This window comes from Cervus elaphus, chromosome 19 (assembly GCF_910594005.1).
Source record: "Cervus elaphus chromosome 19, mCerEla1.1, whole genome shotgun sequence".
Taxonomy (NCBI): Eukaryota; Metazoa; Chordata; class Mammalia; order Artiodactyla; family Cervidae; genus Cervus; species Cervus elaphus.
Genome location: NC_057833.1, coordinates 54,028,816 through 54,044,088, shown reverse-complemented (window position 1 = coordinate 54,044,088; position 15,273 = coordinate 54,028,816). Strand labels below are relative to the sequence as shown.

At 40.5% G+C, this 15,273-nt stretch overlaps 1 protein-coding gene across 7 annotated transcripts in view; it reads left to right on the top strand.

Moving 5' to 3' along the window:
- The first annotated feature begins 226 nt into the window (after positions 1-226).
- Positions 227-15,273, top strand: part of CFAP91 (cilia and flagella associated protein 91) — a 106,925-nt gene continuing 91,878 nt past the window's right edge. For 3 of the 7 annotated variants that reach the window (XR_006335354.1, XM_043874951.1, XM_043874952.1), the window contains exons 1-5: positions 227-520; positions 9,690-9,766; positions 10,264-10,421; positions 13,363-13,446; positions 14,578-14,634. Coding sequence is in view for 6 of the 7 variants with exons in the window: in XM_043874951.1 (XP_043730886.1) it covers positions 397-520; positions 9,690-9,766; positions 10,264-10,421; positions 13,363-13,446; positions 14,578-14,634 (500 nt within the window). In the remaining variant the exon portion in view is untranslated. Of the gene's footprint in view, positions 521-9,689; positions 9,767-10,263; positions 10,422-13,362; positions 13,447-14,577; positions 14,635-15,273 lie in introns of those variants that run through there. The other 4 variants (XM_043874953.1, XM_043874957.1, XM_043874956.1 and 1 more) reach the window with 4 other exon arrangements.

Genomic DNA, 15,273 nt, shown 5'->3' with positions numbered 1-15,273 from the left:
AGGCAGTCCCTCTCCCACCCCGCCCCTCTCCCCTTTCTCGCCTTTCTCTCACCCGAGCCCCTCGTCCTTCTCTACGCCCGCCCCGCCCTTCTCCCCTTGCCCTCCCCTCCCTAGGCCAGCCCCTCGTTTTCTCCTTTCTTCCCTCCTCTTCCCCCGCCTCACGCTCCGCCCCTCTGCGCACTTCTCCGTCCTTCCGCTTCTGCTCCTCGCCCCGCCCCTTCCTGTCGTCACTTGACGCCGCCTCTCTCACGCTAGTCCCGCCCCTCTCTCCTGGACTAGCTACCTATCTTCTGACGCTTGCTCTCTGGTCCCTGCGGGGGTTACCATAGCAACGGTGCACGCAGAAGCTAGGTTTCCCTAGTTGGACCTGGCTGGCGGCAGGGAAGAGCCGGCACCATGAGTCACGTAGTGACTATCGAAGAACCCCAGGCCAAGCCTCAGGTGTCTCAAACCCGGTTCGGAGGGAAGTCGGGGGCCTGGGGCAACGTCTCTGCCAGTCGAACTTATGATTTCTTATACGGTAAGGGCCGCTCCAGACCTCTCTCCTGAGTTGTCGACACCTGGGCCAGGTGGGCGTCGAGACTGTGGGACCTGGCCGGGAACGCGGCGGACGAAAGACAAGCCTCAGGAGGGATCTCTAGCCCGGGCTGTCTTTTGTTGGGTAGGGGCAGCTCCAAGCCCTGCAGGCGGGGGCTCTTAGGCGGGCTGCAGGGAGGAGGCGGTCTCGGAAGCCGCAGGTGCGCGCTGCATCTCGGAGCAGTGAGCAGGGACACCTGATTCTTCTTTACCCTGACAGTTTGCACAGCCCTAAGCAATTGTCCTGAATGCTGTTCCTGGCGTTCTGACTTGGAGATTCACTCAACACTCCTTCATTCAAACTGCATAAAATGCCCAAACAGAATGACCGTCCTGCTCGCATTCTCTGGGCAACTCCAAACTTGTCATTCTGGGTAGGTAAAGAAGGGCCAGGTTGTCTCATCTTTGGTTTTAGGTTTCTCTTTTTATTTGAGCTTATTCTTATCCGTCAAAATATTGCTTGTAAACTAGGTCCGCTAGGTCCTTTGGGCCAGTAAAGCCGCAGTTTATTTAATGCCCTGATTGTTCATTTATGTTCTGTCTCTTCTACGGGACCATAAATCCCTGAGTTATTTAAGTTCTTGTTCTGTCCATTTTTGTAGCACTCTCAGCACCCTTTCCAGTGCTGGTACATATGTTGGGTGCTAGATAATTTGTTATGAATCATTTATTTACTACTACAATAAATATAATCAGTAAAGAATGATTCCCGCCCCCCCCCCATTTTCCCCCTCTTTACCCTGCTTTTAACCTTGTGGTATCTCCTCTGAGAATCCCAGGGTTTCTTTTGGATGGGAGTCTTTAGGGTTCCCTGGTGTTGGGAATATGTAATGATTGCTTACATTTGTGTATGCTTCACAGTTAACACCATTCTTTTCTACATCTTACCTCATTTATATACTGTTTTACATTTGACTGAATGTTATGTGAATACTTTGTATCTCTCAAGTGCCTCACTTGAAGTGCCTACAATACTTTGTCACTTCCCTGAATCTACATTTGTTGATGGATTAATAACTACACTGTTGCCCTGCTAATTATAAAGTCTTTTAAATATGATACATTTTTCCTAGCTTCCAAAAATATCGTTTTAAAAAATATTTATTTATTGGTTGTGCTGGGTCTTCATTGCTGTGCGAGGGCCTTCTCCAGTTGCAGAGTGGGGCTTCTCTAGTTGCAGTGTGAGGGCTTCTCATTGCAGCGGTGTCTCTTGTTGTGAAGCCCGGGCTCTGGGGACAGGGCCTTCAGTCATTGTGGCTTGGGGGCTCTGTAGTTGTGGTGCATGGGCTTATTGTCCCATGGCGTGTGGGATCTTCCTGGACCAGGAATTGAACCCATGTCCCCTGCATTGCCCAGCAGATTCTTTACCACTGAGCTATCATGGAAGTCCCCAAAATATCTTCTTGGGTTTATCATTTGTCATGAGCTCTTTCCTCCTTTCTTTTCTCTCTCTATAGAGTAAACAGTGGTTGCACCAATTTTCATTCCCACTAACAGTGTAGGAGAGTTTCTTTTTCTTCACACTCTCTCCAGCATTTATTATTTGTAGGCTTGTTAATAATGGCCATTCTGATGTGAGATGATACCTCACTGTAGTTTTGATTTGCATTTCTCTAATAATTAGTGATATTAAACATCTTTTCATGTGCTTGTGGGCCATCTGTATGTCTTCTTGGAGAAATGTTTAGGTCTTCTGGCCATTTTTAAATTGGGCTGTTTGTTTGACATTAAGCTGTATGAGCTGTTGGTATATTTTGGAAACTAATCATTTGTTGTGGCATCATTTAGAAATATTTTCTCCCATTTTGTAGGTTGTTGTTTTGTTTATGTTTTCCTTTGTTGTGCTAAAGCTTTTAGGTTTAATTAGATACTGTTTATTTCTGTTCCAAAAACATCTTGCTGCAATGTATGTCAGAGTCTTCTGCCCAGATGTTCCTCTAGAAGTTTTATCCAGTCTTACATTTAGGTCTTTAATCAATTTGAGTTTATTTTTGTATATGGTATTGGAGAATGTTCTAATTTCATTCTTTTACATGTAGCTGTCCAGTTTTTCTCAGAACCATTTACTGAAGAGGCTGACTTTTCTCCATTGTGTTTTCTCACCTACTTTTCTTAGATTAATTGGCCATAAGTGTATGGGTTTACTGCTGGACTGTCTGTTCTGTTCGGTTGATCTATATGTCCATTTCTGTGTCAGTGTCAGACAGTTTTGATTATAGTAGCTTTGTGATATTGTCTGAAGCCAGACAGTGTGATTTCTCCAGCTCTGTTCTTCTCTCTCAAGATTATTTTGGCTATTCAGGGTCTTTTGTGTTTTCATCCAAATTAAAAATTATTTTGTTCTAATTCTGTGAAAATGCCATCGGTAATGTAATAGGGATTGCATTGAATCTGTAGTTTCCATTGGGTAGTATGGTCATTTTAACAATATGAATTCTTCCATTTCAGGAACACGTATATCTTTCCATTTGTTTGTGACATCTTCAGTTTCTTTCATTAGTGTCCTATAGGTGTCAGAGTAGAGATCTTTTGCCTTCTTAGGTAGGTTTATTCCTAGGTATTTTATTCTTTTTAATGCAATGGTAAATGAAATTGTTTCCTTAATTGTTTCTGATATTTCCTTGTTAGTGTACAGAAATGCAATAGATTTCCAAATATTAATTTTGTATCTTGCAGCTTTATCACATTTACTGATGAGCTCTAGTAGTTTTCTGGTAGTTTCTTTAGGGTTTTCTATGTGTAGCATCATGTCATATACAAACAGTGACAATTTTATTTTTTTAAAATCTGATTCCTTTAAAAAAATACTTATTTTTATTTATTTGGCTGCACTGGGTCTTAGTTGCAGAATGTGATATCTTTTGAATGGTAGCATGCAAGCTCTTAGTTGTAACATGTGGGATCTAGTTCCCTGACCAGGGGTTGAACCCAGGCCCCTTGCATTGGGAGCACAGAGTCTCAGCCACTGGACCACCAGAGAAGTCCCTGGATTCCTTTTCTTTTTCTTTTCTGATTACCATGAATAGGACATCCAAAACTATGTTGAATAAGAGTGGTGAGAGTGAGCATCCTTGTCTTGTTCCTGATCTTAGAGGAAATATTTCAGCTTTTACATTGAGTATGATGTTAGCTATGGTTTTGTTATATATGGCCTTTGTTATGGTTAGGTAGGTTCCCTCTATGCCCACTTTCTGAAGGGTTTTTTTAAAATCACAAATGGATATTGAATTTTATAAAAAGTTTTTTCTGAATCTATTGAGATGTTCATATGGTTTTTATCTTCAATTTGTTAATGTGGTGTATCACATTGACTGATTTGCAGATATTGAAAACTCCTTGTATCTCTGCATTAAATCCTACTTTATTATGGTGTGTGATTCTTTTAATGTATTGTTGGAGTCAGTTTGCTGGTATCTTGTGAGAATTTTTGCATCTATGTTCATTAGTGATATTGGCCTGTAATTTTCTTTGTTTGTGATCTTTCCTGGTGGCTCAGACAGTAAAAAATCTTTCTGCAGTGTGGGGGAACTGGGTTCAATTCCTAGGTCAGGAAGATCCCTGGAAAAGGGAATGGATATCCATTCCAGTATTCTTGCCTGGAGAATTCCATGGACAGAGGAGCTGAGTTGGACATGACTGAATGACAGTTTCATTTTTTGTTTGGTTTTGGTATCAGGTTGATGGTGGCCTTGTGGAATGAGTTTGGAACTGTTCTTTCTTCTGCAATTTTTGGGAATAGTTTCAGAAGGATAGGTGTTAACTTTTCTCTGAATGTTTCATGAAATTGACTTGTGAAGCCATCTGGTCCTGGACTTTTGTTTGCTGGGCTTGTTTTGTTTTATATTGTTTTTGGCTGTGTCATGCAGCTTGTGGGATCTTAATGCCCTGACCAGGGGGTTGAACCCACACCCCTGCATTGAAAGGCAAAGTATTAACCACTGGACCACCAGGGAAGTCCCTCAAATACATTTTTTGATCCCCTTCTCTCTTTCTTCTTCTAGAATCCCTATTATGTGTAGGTTGGCACATTTTGTATTATCTCATAGAGTTTGTATGTTGCCTTTACTTTTTTCATTCGTCTTTCCACTGTTCTGATTGAGTAATTTCCTATTCTGTCTTCCAGATCGCTCATCATTCTTCTGTGTCCTTTAGTCTGCTGTTCATTGCTTCTAGATTGGTTTTTATCTCAGCAATGAAATTGTCTAATTTTGATTGGTTCACCTTTATAGTTTCTATTAATAGTTCCTTGTTACAGTGATCTGCATTTCTATTGATATGTTTCTTAATTCCTTTAGCATTTTTATTATCTTCTCTTTGAACTCAAGGTCTAAAAGACTGATGAAGACTGTTTCATTATTTGTTCTTTCAGGGCATTTCTCTTGTTCTTTTGATTTGAAATAGTTTCTATGCTTTTTAATTTTACTTACCTTTTCCTGTCTCTCTGAATTTAGGAGAAACCGCTCTCTTCTGTGGTCTTGAAGGGATGTTTTTATGTAGGGTTGTCCCTGCATAGACGCTGTGTCTCCAGTTCTTTGGTGGGCGCACTGGTTTTGGTATGGATGCATGCCATGTCTTTCCTCAGGCTGGGCTGGTTGTTATACCCTGAGTGGGAAGTGTGGTTGGCTTGTAGCGTTTGCAGCCTGTGCTGGATGTGAGGCAGGGCTTCTTCTTAGCTCCATGGCTGTCATCATCCTGTTGGGAGTGGGGTGCACTCCCCAGTTGTTTGAGTAGAAGACTTAAGGGTTGGGTTTGATCACGCTCTGTAGCCCTTGAGTGTGCACCCTGCCCCAAGGGAGGTGAATCCTGAAGCAAGTAAGGTCTGTGAGGTCACAGAATACCTGTGTCTCACCTGTGTAGACATCTGTGCTCAGAAGCAGCCCAGATTCACGTCCCTTTCTCTGTTGTATTCATCCCAGATTTAGGGCAGGGCTGTGTTGTGCAGTGACTGGGGGTCAGGTGGTTGTGGCTGCAGGAGCTGCTTTATCACCTGAGATCTGGGCTGCCTCTATGGTGGTCTTCTCCCAGTCTTCTCTTTCTGCCCCAGATGTAGTGCTGAGCTATGGTGTGGAGTGGGTGGAACCAGCGTGCTCTTGCTGGGAAATAAACTGCTGCATACTAGTATCTGCACCCTCTTATGGTGCCACCAGGTATGCATGCTGGCAATATCTGCCCAGCTAGATCCACCACCCACTGTGTGCCCATTTATACTGGGGTCTGCAGCTCCCCCAGATCACACCTCAGGCCCTCCGACCTGTCTCTGCATGGCTAGACCAAGTCTCTGCCCAGATCTCACACTAGGCTGTGGTGTAGACAGGGGGCCAGGGCATTTGCCTGTTTGGGTTGGGAAGTGCGGTAAAGTGGCAACCACCACTTCCGGTGGCTCTCTTGGCCCTGACTGTTAGTGAGCCGGCACACATACACTCCTTATGAGCAGAGTCCAGCCTTCTTCAGTCTGTCTGTCTCAGTGAATTTCCTAGCAGGCGAGGGGGTTTTTCTTGTCTGTGCAGGATCCCAGGAATGGGATGGCAAAATTGTGGCTTGACCCACTTGCTCCCTAGAGTGAAGGTCCACCCATGTGGACCTTCTCTTCCTTTCAGATCCCTCCCAGGGATGCAGGTCCCAACCTGATGCCTTTTTTTTTTTTTCTTTCGCATCCTACCTTGCTTCCCAAATGTTGCTACTGGTAAAGAATCCACCTGCCAATGCAGGAGACTTAAAGAGATGTGGGTTTGATCCCTGGTCAGGAAGATCTACTGGAGGAGGGCATGGCAACCCACTCCATGCCTGGAGAATCCCATGGACAGAGGAGCCTTGTGGGCTACAGTTCATAGGGTCGCAAAGAGTTGGACATGACTGAAGCAACTCAGCACACATAGCACCCTGTTACATGGAGCTATTTATTGCAGTTTTGGTTGGTTGTATAGAAGTCCTGCTGCCAGTTTCCAGCTAGTTTTCACGGAGAATTGTTCTACATGTAGATGTATCTTTGATGTGTTTTGGAGGGGAAGTGAGCTCTCTGTCCTCTTATTCCACCATCTTGATCCCCTTGGTTGCTGACTTCTTGAAGCCTTGGTTTCCTTTTCTATAAAATGGAGACCTCGTGCTTACCTCATTAACTTTTTGAGAATTAAAATGAATACTGCACACGAAGCACTCGATACTGTCTAGGAATAAGTAGTGATAACCTGATGATTGCTATTGCTTGGGACTTCCCTTCGTGGCTCATTGGTAAAGAATACATTTGCAATGCAGGTGCCACAGGAGATGCGAGTTTGATTCCTGGGTTGGGAAGATTCCCCAGAAGAGAGCATGGCAACCCACTCCAGTGTTCTTTTTTTTTTTTTTTTAATATTAATTAATTTATTTTAATTGGAGGCTAATTACTTTACAATATTGTAGTGGTTTCTGCCATACATTGACATGAATCAGCCATCCACTCCAGTATTCTTGCCTGGAAAATTCCATGGGCAGAGGAGCCTGGCAGGCTAAAGTCCATGGGGTCACAAAGAGTTGGACATGATTGAAGCGACATTGCACGCACACTATTGCTTGGGCATCTCAGAGGCCTCTCCACTGCCATCTGAGCACTGATTTTGAGCACAGTTGTAGACTATGCTCAGTTGACTTATATGCAGAGTACATCATGACAAACTCTGGGCTGGTTGAAGCACAAGCTGGAATCAAGATTGCTGGGAGAAATATTAATAACCTCAAATATGCAGGTGACACCACACTTATGGCAGAAAGCGAAGAAGAACTAAAGAGCCTCTTGATGAAAATGAAGAGGAGAGTGAAAAAGTTGGCTTAAAGCTCAGCATTCAGAAAACTAAGATCATGGCATCTGCTCCCATCACTTCATGACAAATAGATGGGGAAACAATGGAGACAGTGACAGACTTTATTTTTTTGGGCTCCAAAATCACTGCAGATGGTGATTGCAGCCATGAAATTAAAAGACGCTTACTCCTTGGAAGGAAAGTTATGACCAACCTAGGCAGAATATTAAAAAGCAGAGACATTACTTTGAGAACAAAGGTCTGTCTAGTCAAGGCTATCGTTTTCCAGTAGTCATGTATGGATGTGGGAGTTGGACTATAAAGAAAGCTGAATGCCAAAGAATTGATGCTTTTGAACTGTGGTGTTGGAGAAGACTCTTGAGAGTCCTTTGAACTGCAGGGAGATCCAACTAGTCCATCCTGAAGGAAATCAGTCCTGAATATTCATTGGAAGGACTGATGCTGAAGCTGAAACTCCAATACTTTGGCCACCTGATGCGAATAACTGACTCATTTGAAAAGAACCCCGATGCTGGGAAAGATTGAAGGTGGGAGGAGAAGGGGACGACAGAGGATAAGATGGTTGGAAGGCATCACCAACTCAATGGACATGAGTTCGAGTAAACTCCAGGAGTTGGTGATGGGCAGGGGAGGCTTGGCCTGCTGCAGTCCACGGGGTCGCAAAGAGTCGGACATGACTGAGCGACTGAACTGAACTGTAGACTATGTTGTAGAATGTATAGTCACAAAATCATACAGTATTGTGTCATTGTTGTCTGTAGATTCAAAAATGTTTCTATAGATATCATTTTCACATTCCTTATGGAAATATTAATAAGAGGAGAATGGTTTAGTATCCAGACTTAGGGGAAATGCAGGTTAAATTAATTTCAGATGACCAGCACAATTGCAGCCATTGACACAGTGATATCAAGTTGAGAAGTGATGGAAATTGGGCTGATTAGGAATGAAGAGGCCAAATTTTATGCCCTCAAATTATAGGCTACTGAATTTGAAGCGAGAATGAATGCACCTATTTAGACAGAAGAATATAGCTTCAACACCACTAATATGTTGGAAATAGTATAAGACAAAGTGAAATTTCTGTATTCTCTTGTCTTTTGTTTTAAGTGATTTAAAAGGTATCATTGGATCAGTGGTTGTGATTGTTTTGTTTGTTTTGGCTCGCTGGGTCTTCACTGTGGTGCACGGGTTTCTCTTGTTGCGAAGCACAGGCTCTAGAACATGTGGGCTCAATATGTGCAATATGCAGCCTCAGTAGTTGCAGCTCATGGGCTTCTCTCATTGTGGTTCATGGGCTCAGTTGTCCCACAGCATGTGGGATCTTAGTTCCCAGACCAGGGATTGAACCCACATCTCCTGTGTTGGAAGGTGGATTTTTAACCACTGGACCACCAGGGAAGTCCTCAATGGTTGTGATGGTGCTGTTCATCTGAAATTGGGTAACTAATTGAGGAAGTCATTAAGTTCTGGAAATTGACAAATCATCTAAATTCAAGAGACTTAATTCTAAATCACAATAACAATAATTTCTGCAGAGAAATATATGTTACCAAGATGTCTAGACTAGTGCAAGGTATTTATTTGTCTAGACATATCTACTCGAGAAATCAAGTCTGTATCTGAAGATTGCTTGTGAATTTAATGTCAAATTGTTTGATTTTTAAGTGATAGTAAAATCAATCATGCATATTCATTGTCACTTTAAAGGTATACCTAACAAACACATACTTAACAGCAACAGGGCAATCTTATTTGAACTTGGAGGAAATAACTTAGTTCCATTTTAAGGGGTGAATTCTAAAAATAGCTGATCTTATTTATCTCTTACTGGAGAATGACAGTTTCTTACCCTGTCTACCAGCTCTGGGTGATACACTGTTAAGTTTGTATCTTCCCTGTGAACTGAAGATGGGAGGTAGTACCCAAAGTTATTGTTTCTTTCCCTTGGAAATGGGTGTAGTGTTTGTGTATACATGGTCCTTCCTCTTAGAGTATTTCCAGAGCTATCCAGACACAGAAGGTGGTTTGTTCATAAGAAAGAAGAGAACCTGTTGAGGTTATGGTGCTTGAAAACATGTTCAGCCGCCTTTTTGCATTCCGATTCTGTTCACTGACGTTGGAGTATACAGAGAACACATGCATCTCACAGACTCTCACTGATGGTGAGTAATAGAGTGTGAGCTGCTGCAGTTAGATGATATCTGAATTTTCTAATTTGTTTTCCAGTTAAGAAATTACATTTCTTTACTGTTTTTTTCTACCTGGGAGTAGATTCGTGGTCTTCCTTATACTGCTTTACTGTTTATTTCACAGACCCATTGTTTATTGTATCAAGTGAGAAAGACCACAACCAGGCGAATATTCAGGCCACCATGATTCGAAGCAAACTGGTAGGTCTTATTCATCTGCTAAGGCAGCCTAATGTACCTGAATCATCTAGTTTGGCTAACTGTGTTGATCAAATTTTCTAATCACCAAATCTCCACTGGATTTTATATTCTGCAGAAATTTCTTTGCCATGGTTACCAGGGGACAAGATGTTTTAATACTTGTGGCCCAATATGAAGATTAACTAATAGTGAATAAAGGACTTAACGATAACCTAAATTATTTCAATGAGAAAAGTAATAGATGCCTGTGTTGAGAAAATTCCAGTAGTGCAAAAGCATATATGGTATAAAATAAATGCTACCCTTAGCCCTCTTCACATAATCACTCCTTGTCATCAGTTTCTTCAGTATCCTTCTAGAGACAGTCTATACATATACCAATAGCCTATGCCATATAGACGGTTTTGTACCTTTCAAAAGTTTGCGGTAGTAAAGTACTTTAGAAAATCTGGTATAATTTTGTCCTCTTTCCCTTTGCCCTCCTGTCTTAACATTAGAGAAGGGTTCCCAGGTTTAGAACCATGTTCAGCAGCATGTTCCATTATCCAAGATACTCTGTTTATTGGAGCAAGGCAGATCCTGTTCCGTCATTCATCAGTCGGGACTGGAAGCGACATGAGGAAAGGCACAGAGAAACCCTCCAGCAGCTTGCCGCGTAAGTGTCAGGTAGCTCCAGCTGCTATTCGTGTGTTTGATGAATGCGTTTTTCTTCTTAAAAAGTTTTGTGTATTCATTCTGTATTATTTTAAAATGTACAGTTGTGATGTTATACCTAGACCAGTTGAGCTCAAATTCTCTTTCTTAACCCCTTTGACCAAAACAATCTGGATTCGGGAGCAACAGTTATAGGTTTATTGGTTAGTATTAGGTTGGTACAAAAGCAATTGTGATTTCAGACTGTGAATTTTATTTATTTATTTTTTCCCAATTATTTTTATTAGTTGTAGGCTAATTACTTTACAATATTGTAGTGGTTTTTGCCATACATTGATATGAATCAGCCATGGATTTACATGTGTTCCCCATCCTGAACCCCCCTCCCACCTCCCTCCCCATCCCATCCCTCTGGGTCATCTCAGTGCACCAGCCCCTAGCACTTGTCTCATGCATCCAACCTGGACTGGCGATCTGTTTCACACTTGATAATATACATGTTTCCATGCTGTTCTCTCAGATCATCCCACCCTCGCCTTCTCCCATAGAGTACAAAAGTCTGTTCTATACATCTGTGTCTCTTTTTCTGTCTTGCATATAGGGTTATTGTTACCATATTTCTAAATTCCATATATATGTGTTAGTATACTGTATTGGTGTTTATCTTTCTGGCTTACTTCACTCTGTATAATGGGCTCCAGTTTTATCCATCTCATTAGAACTGATTCAAATGTATTCTTTTTAATGGCTGAGTAATATTCCATTGTGTATATGTACCACAGTTTTCTTATCCATTCATCTGCTGATGGGCATCTAGGTTGCTTCCATGTCCTGGCTATTATAAACACTGCTGCGATGAACATTGGGGTACACGTGTCTCTTTCAGATCTGGTTTCCTCGGTGTATACAGACTGTGAATTTTAAATCATTATAATGAGGCTCAAACACATCTTTATTAACCAAAATAGGAACCATTACAGTCAACACATCTTTGCCAATGAGAAATGAGTTGGTTTGTTCCTGTAGCATAAAAATACAAGTTTCAGGATTTGATGAACTCTTGGAAAGCACTTTCTGCCTTCTGCTGGTTGTGGAAGCATTGTCCTGGCAAAAAGTTGTTGAAATGCTTGAAGAAGTGGTAGTTGGTTGGCGAGAGATCAGGTAAATATGGCGAATGAGGCAAAACTTTGTAGCCCAATTTGTTCAACTTTTGGAGCACTGGTTGTGCGACTTGCAGTCAGGCATTGTAGAGAAGAATTGGGTCCATTCTGTTGACCAATAGTGGCTGCAGGTATTGCAGTTTTTGGTGCATTTCATTGATTTGCTGAACATACTTCTCAGATGTAATGGTTTTGCTGGGATTCAGAAAAATGTGGTAGATCAGACAGACAGCAGACCACCAAAACAATGACTATGACCTTTTTTTGGTGCACGTTTGGTTTGGGGAAGTGTTTTTGGAGCTTCTTCTCTGTCCAACCACTGAGCTAGTTGTTGCCAGTTGTTTTATAAAATCCACTTTTTGTCACATGTCATAATCTGATCGAAAAGCGGTTCAGTGTTGTATAGAATAAGAGATGACATTTCAAAACAATGGTTTTTTTTGATTTGCAGTCAGTTCATGAAGCCCCATTATCAAGCTTTTTCACATTTCCAATTTGCTTCAAATGCCAAATGGCTGTAGAAAGGTTGACGTTGAGTTCTTCGGCAGCTACTTATGTAGTTGTATGAGGATCAGTTTCGATGCTGGCTCTCAATTGATCATTGTCAACTTCAGATGACCTGCCACTGTGCTCGTCATCTTCAAGGCTCTTGTATCCTTTGCAAAACTTCTTTAATCACCACTGCACTATGTGTTTGTTAGCAAGTTCTCAGCCAAATGCATTGTTGATGTTGCTAGTTTCCTGCCCTGCTTTATGACCCATTTTGAACTTGAATAAGAAAATTGCTTGAATTTACTTTTTGTTTAACATCATTTCTGCAGTCTAAAATAAATATAAAATAAACAGCAAGTGATAAGTCATTAGCAAAAGAAAATATAAAATAAGAAATGAGCATTAAAATGATGTATAACATAACCACATTCCAGTATCAAATGGCTAAGTTCAACAGTGCAAAACTACAGTTACTTTTGCACCAACCTAATAGGTGTTCTCCAAAAGTTATAGTATATATTACATGATAGCTTACCACCAAAGGTAGAGGTGACTGCATTTGTAGTTTCTCTGATCTATCTTAGAAATTGCAAGTGTACTTTTCTGCTAGTATCCAAGTATACTTTTTGGAGACCTGCAACCAAAGCACCTTCAGCGACAGGTCTGTCAAATCCCTTATTCGTTTAAAGAATGTTTACAAGCGCATACATAGTAAATTTCTTTTAAAATGCTACCTTACAGCCTAGATGTAAAAATTTGTTTTGTTAAATTTTGTAATTCTCATGCACTGTTAACTAAAAATGAGCATTTTTGTATGTGGAGTTTCATAAATTTACTCATTTATTAGCTTTCAGTTCTTCTTGTTGGCTTCTGGTTTCCTGGCTCAGGAAAAGTAATTGTTGTAGTCTGAGATATAGGACAGTAAGACATGTTATAGAAGACTTTGCTCTCAGTCTCAGATGTATCTGTGTATCTCCTACTTTATAGATATAGAAATGTGAGATAGGGGCTTCCCCGGTGGTGCTAGTGGTAAAGAATCTGTCTGCCAATGCAAGAGATGCAAGAGACATGGGTTCGATCCCTGGGGTGGGAAAATTCCCTGGTTAGAAAGTGGCAACCACTCCAGTATTCTTGCCTGGAGAACTCCATGGACTGAGGAGCCTGGTGGGCTATAGTCCATGGGATCACAAGAGTCAGACACAATTTAGCAACTGAGAATGAATATGAAATAAAAATTATATTTGGAAATAATATGTTTGACTTGAATAATGTTTTCCTGCTTTGTTTTAGAATTGATGCTTCTTTTCGGATGCCTAAAGAAGTTTATGAAGATCCTGATGTTACTGGAAAGAATCGCTATAAATATTTTGAAAGGTAGGAAATAATTACTGATGAATATGAGCCCTAATGTTATCAGAGACCTCTTTGTAATAAGGATAGCAGCTCTCATATTTAAGTCATACAATACGCCAGGTATCACTTTATAAGTGTTTTACATATATAACATCAATTTTCAGAACAGAAATATAGGATAGGATATATCATCCCCATTTTACAGTTAGGAAGCTGAGACCAAAAGAGAAGTAAATTGCTCAAGGTTACTTTATTATAAATTATCAAGTGTAGAGCTGGGATTCCAACTAAGTCTGCTTGAGCTTAGAGATACTAATTGCAAATAAGAATGTATCCTTGAGAACAAAACGAAGTCATCAAATAAAGTGAGAGAGCAAAGACACCATGACAGCTATAGTGTAGGGAAAAGTGTTAAAAGAGGGCAGATAGGTGACATTTGCTGTCTTTGTGTGAATGTTACCAAAACCAACATGGTCAAAAGATTCACCTTGTTTCATTCGTGATGAATACACACATGTAATAATCATACACTCAGATTAGATAAAAATAAGATGAGGATTTCCTTCTAGGTCCTATCTGAGTTAGCAAAATAGACTTGATGTCATACCTACATAAGTTCATTTGAGAAAGTAAATTTGTAATGCACATTATTTATGAACAACCTCCTTATGGATGTTTTATGATGCTGAGTTTTTCAGAGAACTGTTAAATTCTTTACATAGTATACTCAGTTCCTAGACTTTCGGGGAGGGGGGCCGTTTAAAGTAAATCATTGGAAATTTCAGAATATCTCAGGGAACTTGAGAAGTTGCTGGGAACTAATGACCAGCTGAAGCCTAAGTATAGGGCACTGTTTCTCAGGTGTGGCTTGTTTTCCATCTGCAGCAAACACATGGGGGTGTTTATTACAAATGCAGATTAATTGGATCTACCTTGTATCCACTGAGTCTGCTGGGCTAGACCTGTGGTTTTTAATTTTAAACATGAATCTTCCCACTCCCCAGTGATTTTGTGTGTGCCAAAGTTTGAGAATTGCTGATACACAAAGTATTCAAACTCACTGATTTTAAGGGACAAATATTGGCAGTAGTAGAAAACTCAGCAAGCACACAATGCAAAAGTCCCATGTTTGTGATTTCCTTTCTTCCCCAGGCCTTTCCTTCCATTTTATCAGCAGATGCCACTCAGTGTTGTTTTTGCATCAACCAGGTAAGTAACCGTTATTTTAAAACTTTTTTCCAGTTTATTTTATTTATTATTTGCTTCCATATTTGTTTCTAGAAGATAGTTCTCTGAATCATTATTTTTAAAGAATGGATCATAAACCACTAGAACATTTTCTGGTGGTCATTAGCAGCATTTTAAAAAACAAAATAGAAAATAACCAAGAGCATCAGACGTATTGAGGGTAGTTGTGTTTTTGCTTATAACTTTTGTTTTAAATGGATAAATGTATATGTTCATAGGTATATAATGGTTATGGTATATAGTGTATTTCTTATTATGAGTTATGGTAAAATGAAAGTTGAAAGAGCTCTAAATGTTCTCTTTTGCTTCTCTGAAACGCACTTATTTGACAACAGTTCTTCAACGTTTCATCAAGAAAACCAATCAGTGAAAATATTTTTTAATAGTAGAATTTATAATTTAACCATCTAATTGACACAAGGCAATTGAACCAAGGTGGAAAGAGTGTAAAGGACAAGAGCTGAACCTGGGATTATTGTGCAGCTCCCTGGTCTTTTGTTTTAGGGCAAGATAGCAGGTTTGGTAAAGTGTCCCTTTAAAAAAACTAATTTTTGCTATACTCTTTCCCATGTCAATATAACTTAATGTTTCTATAAGAGA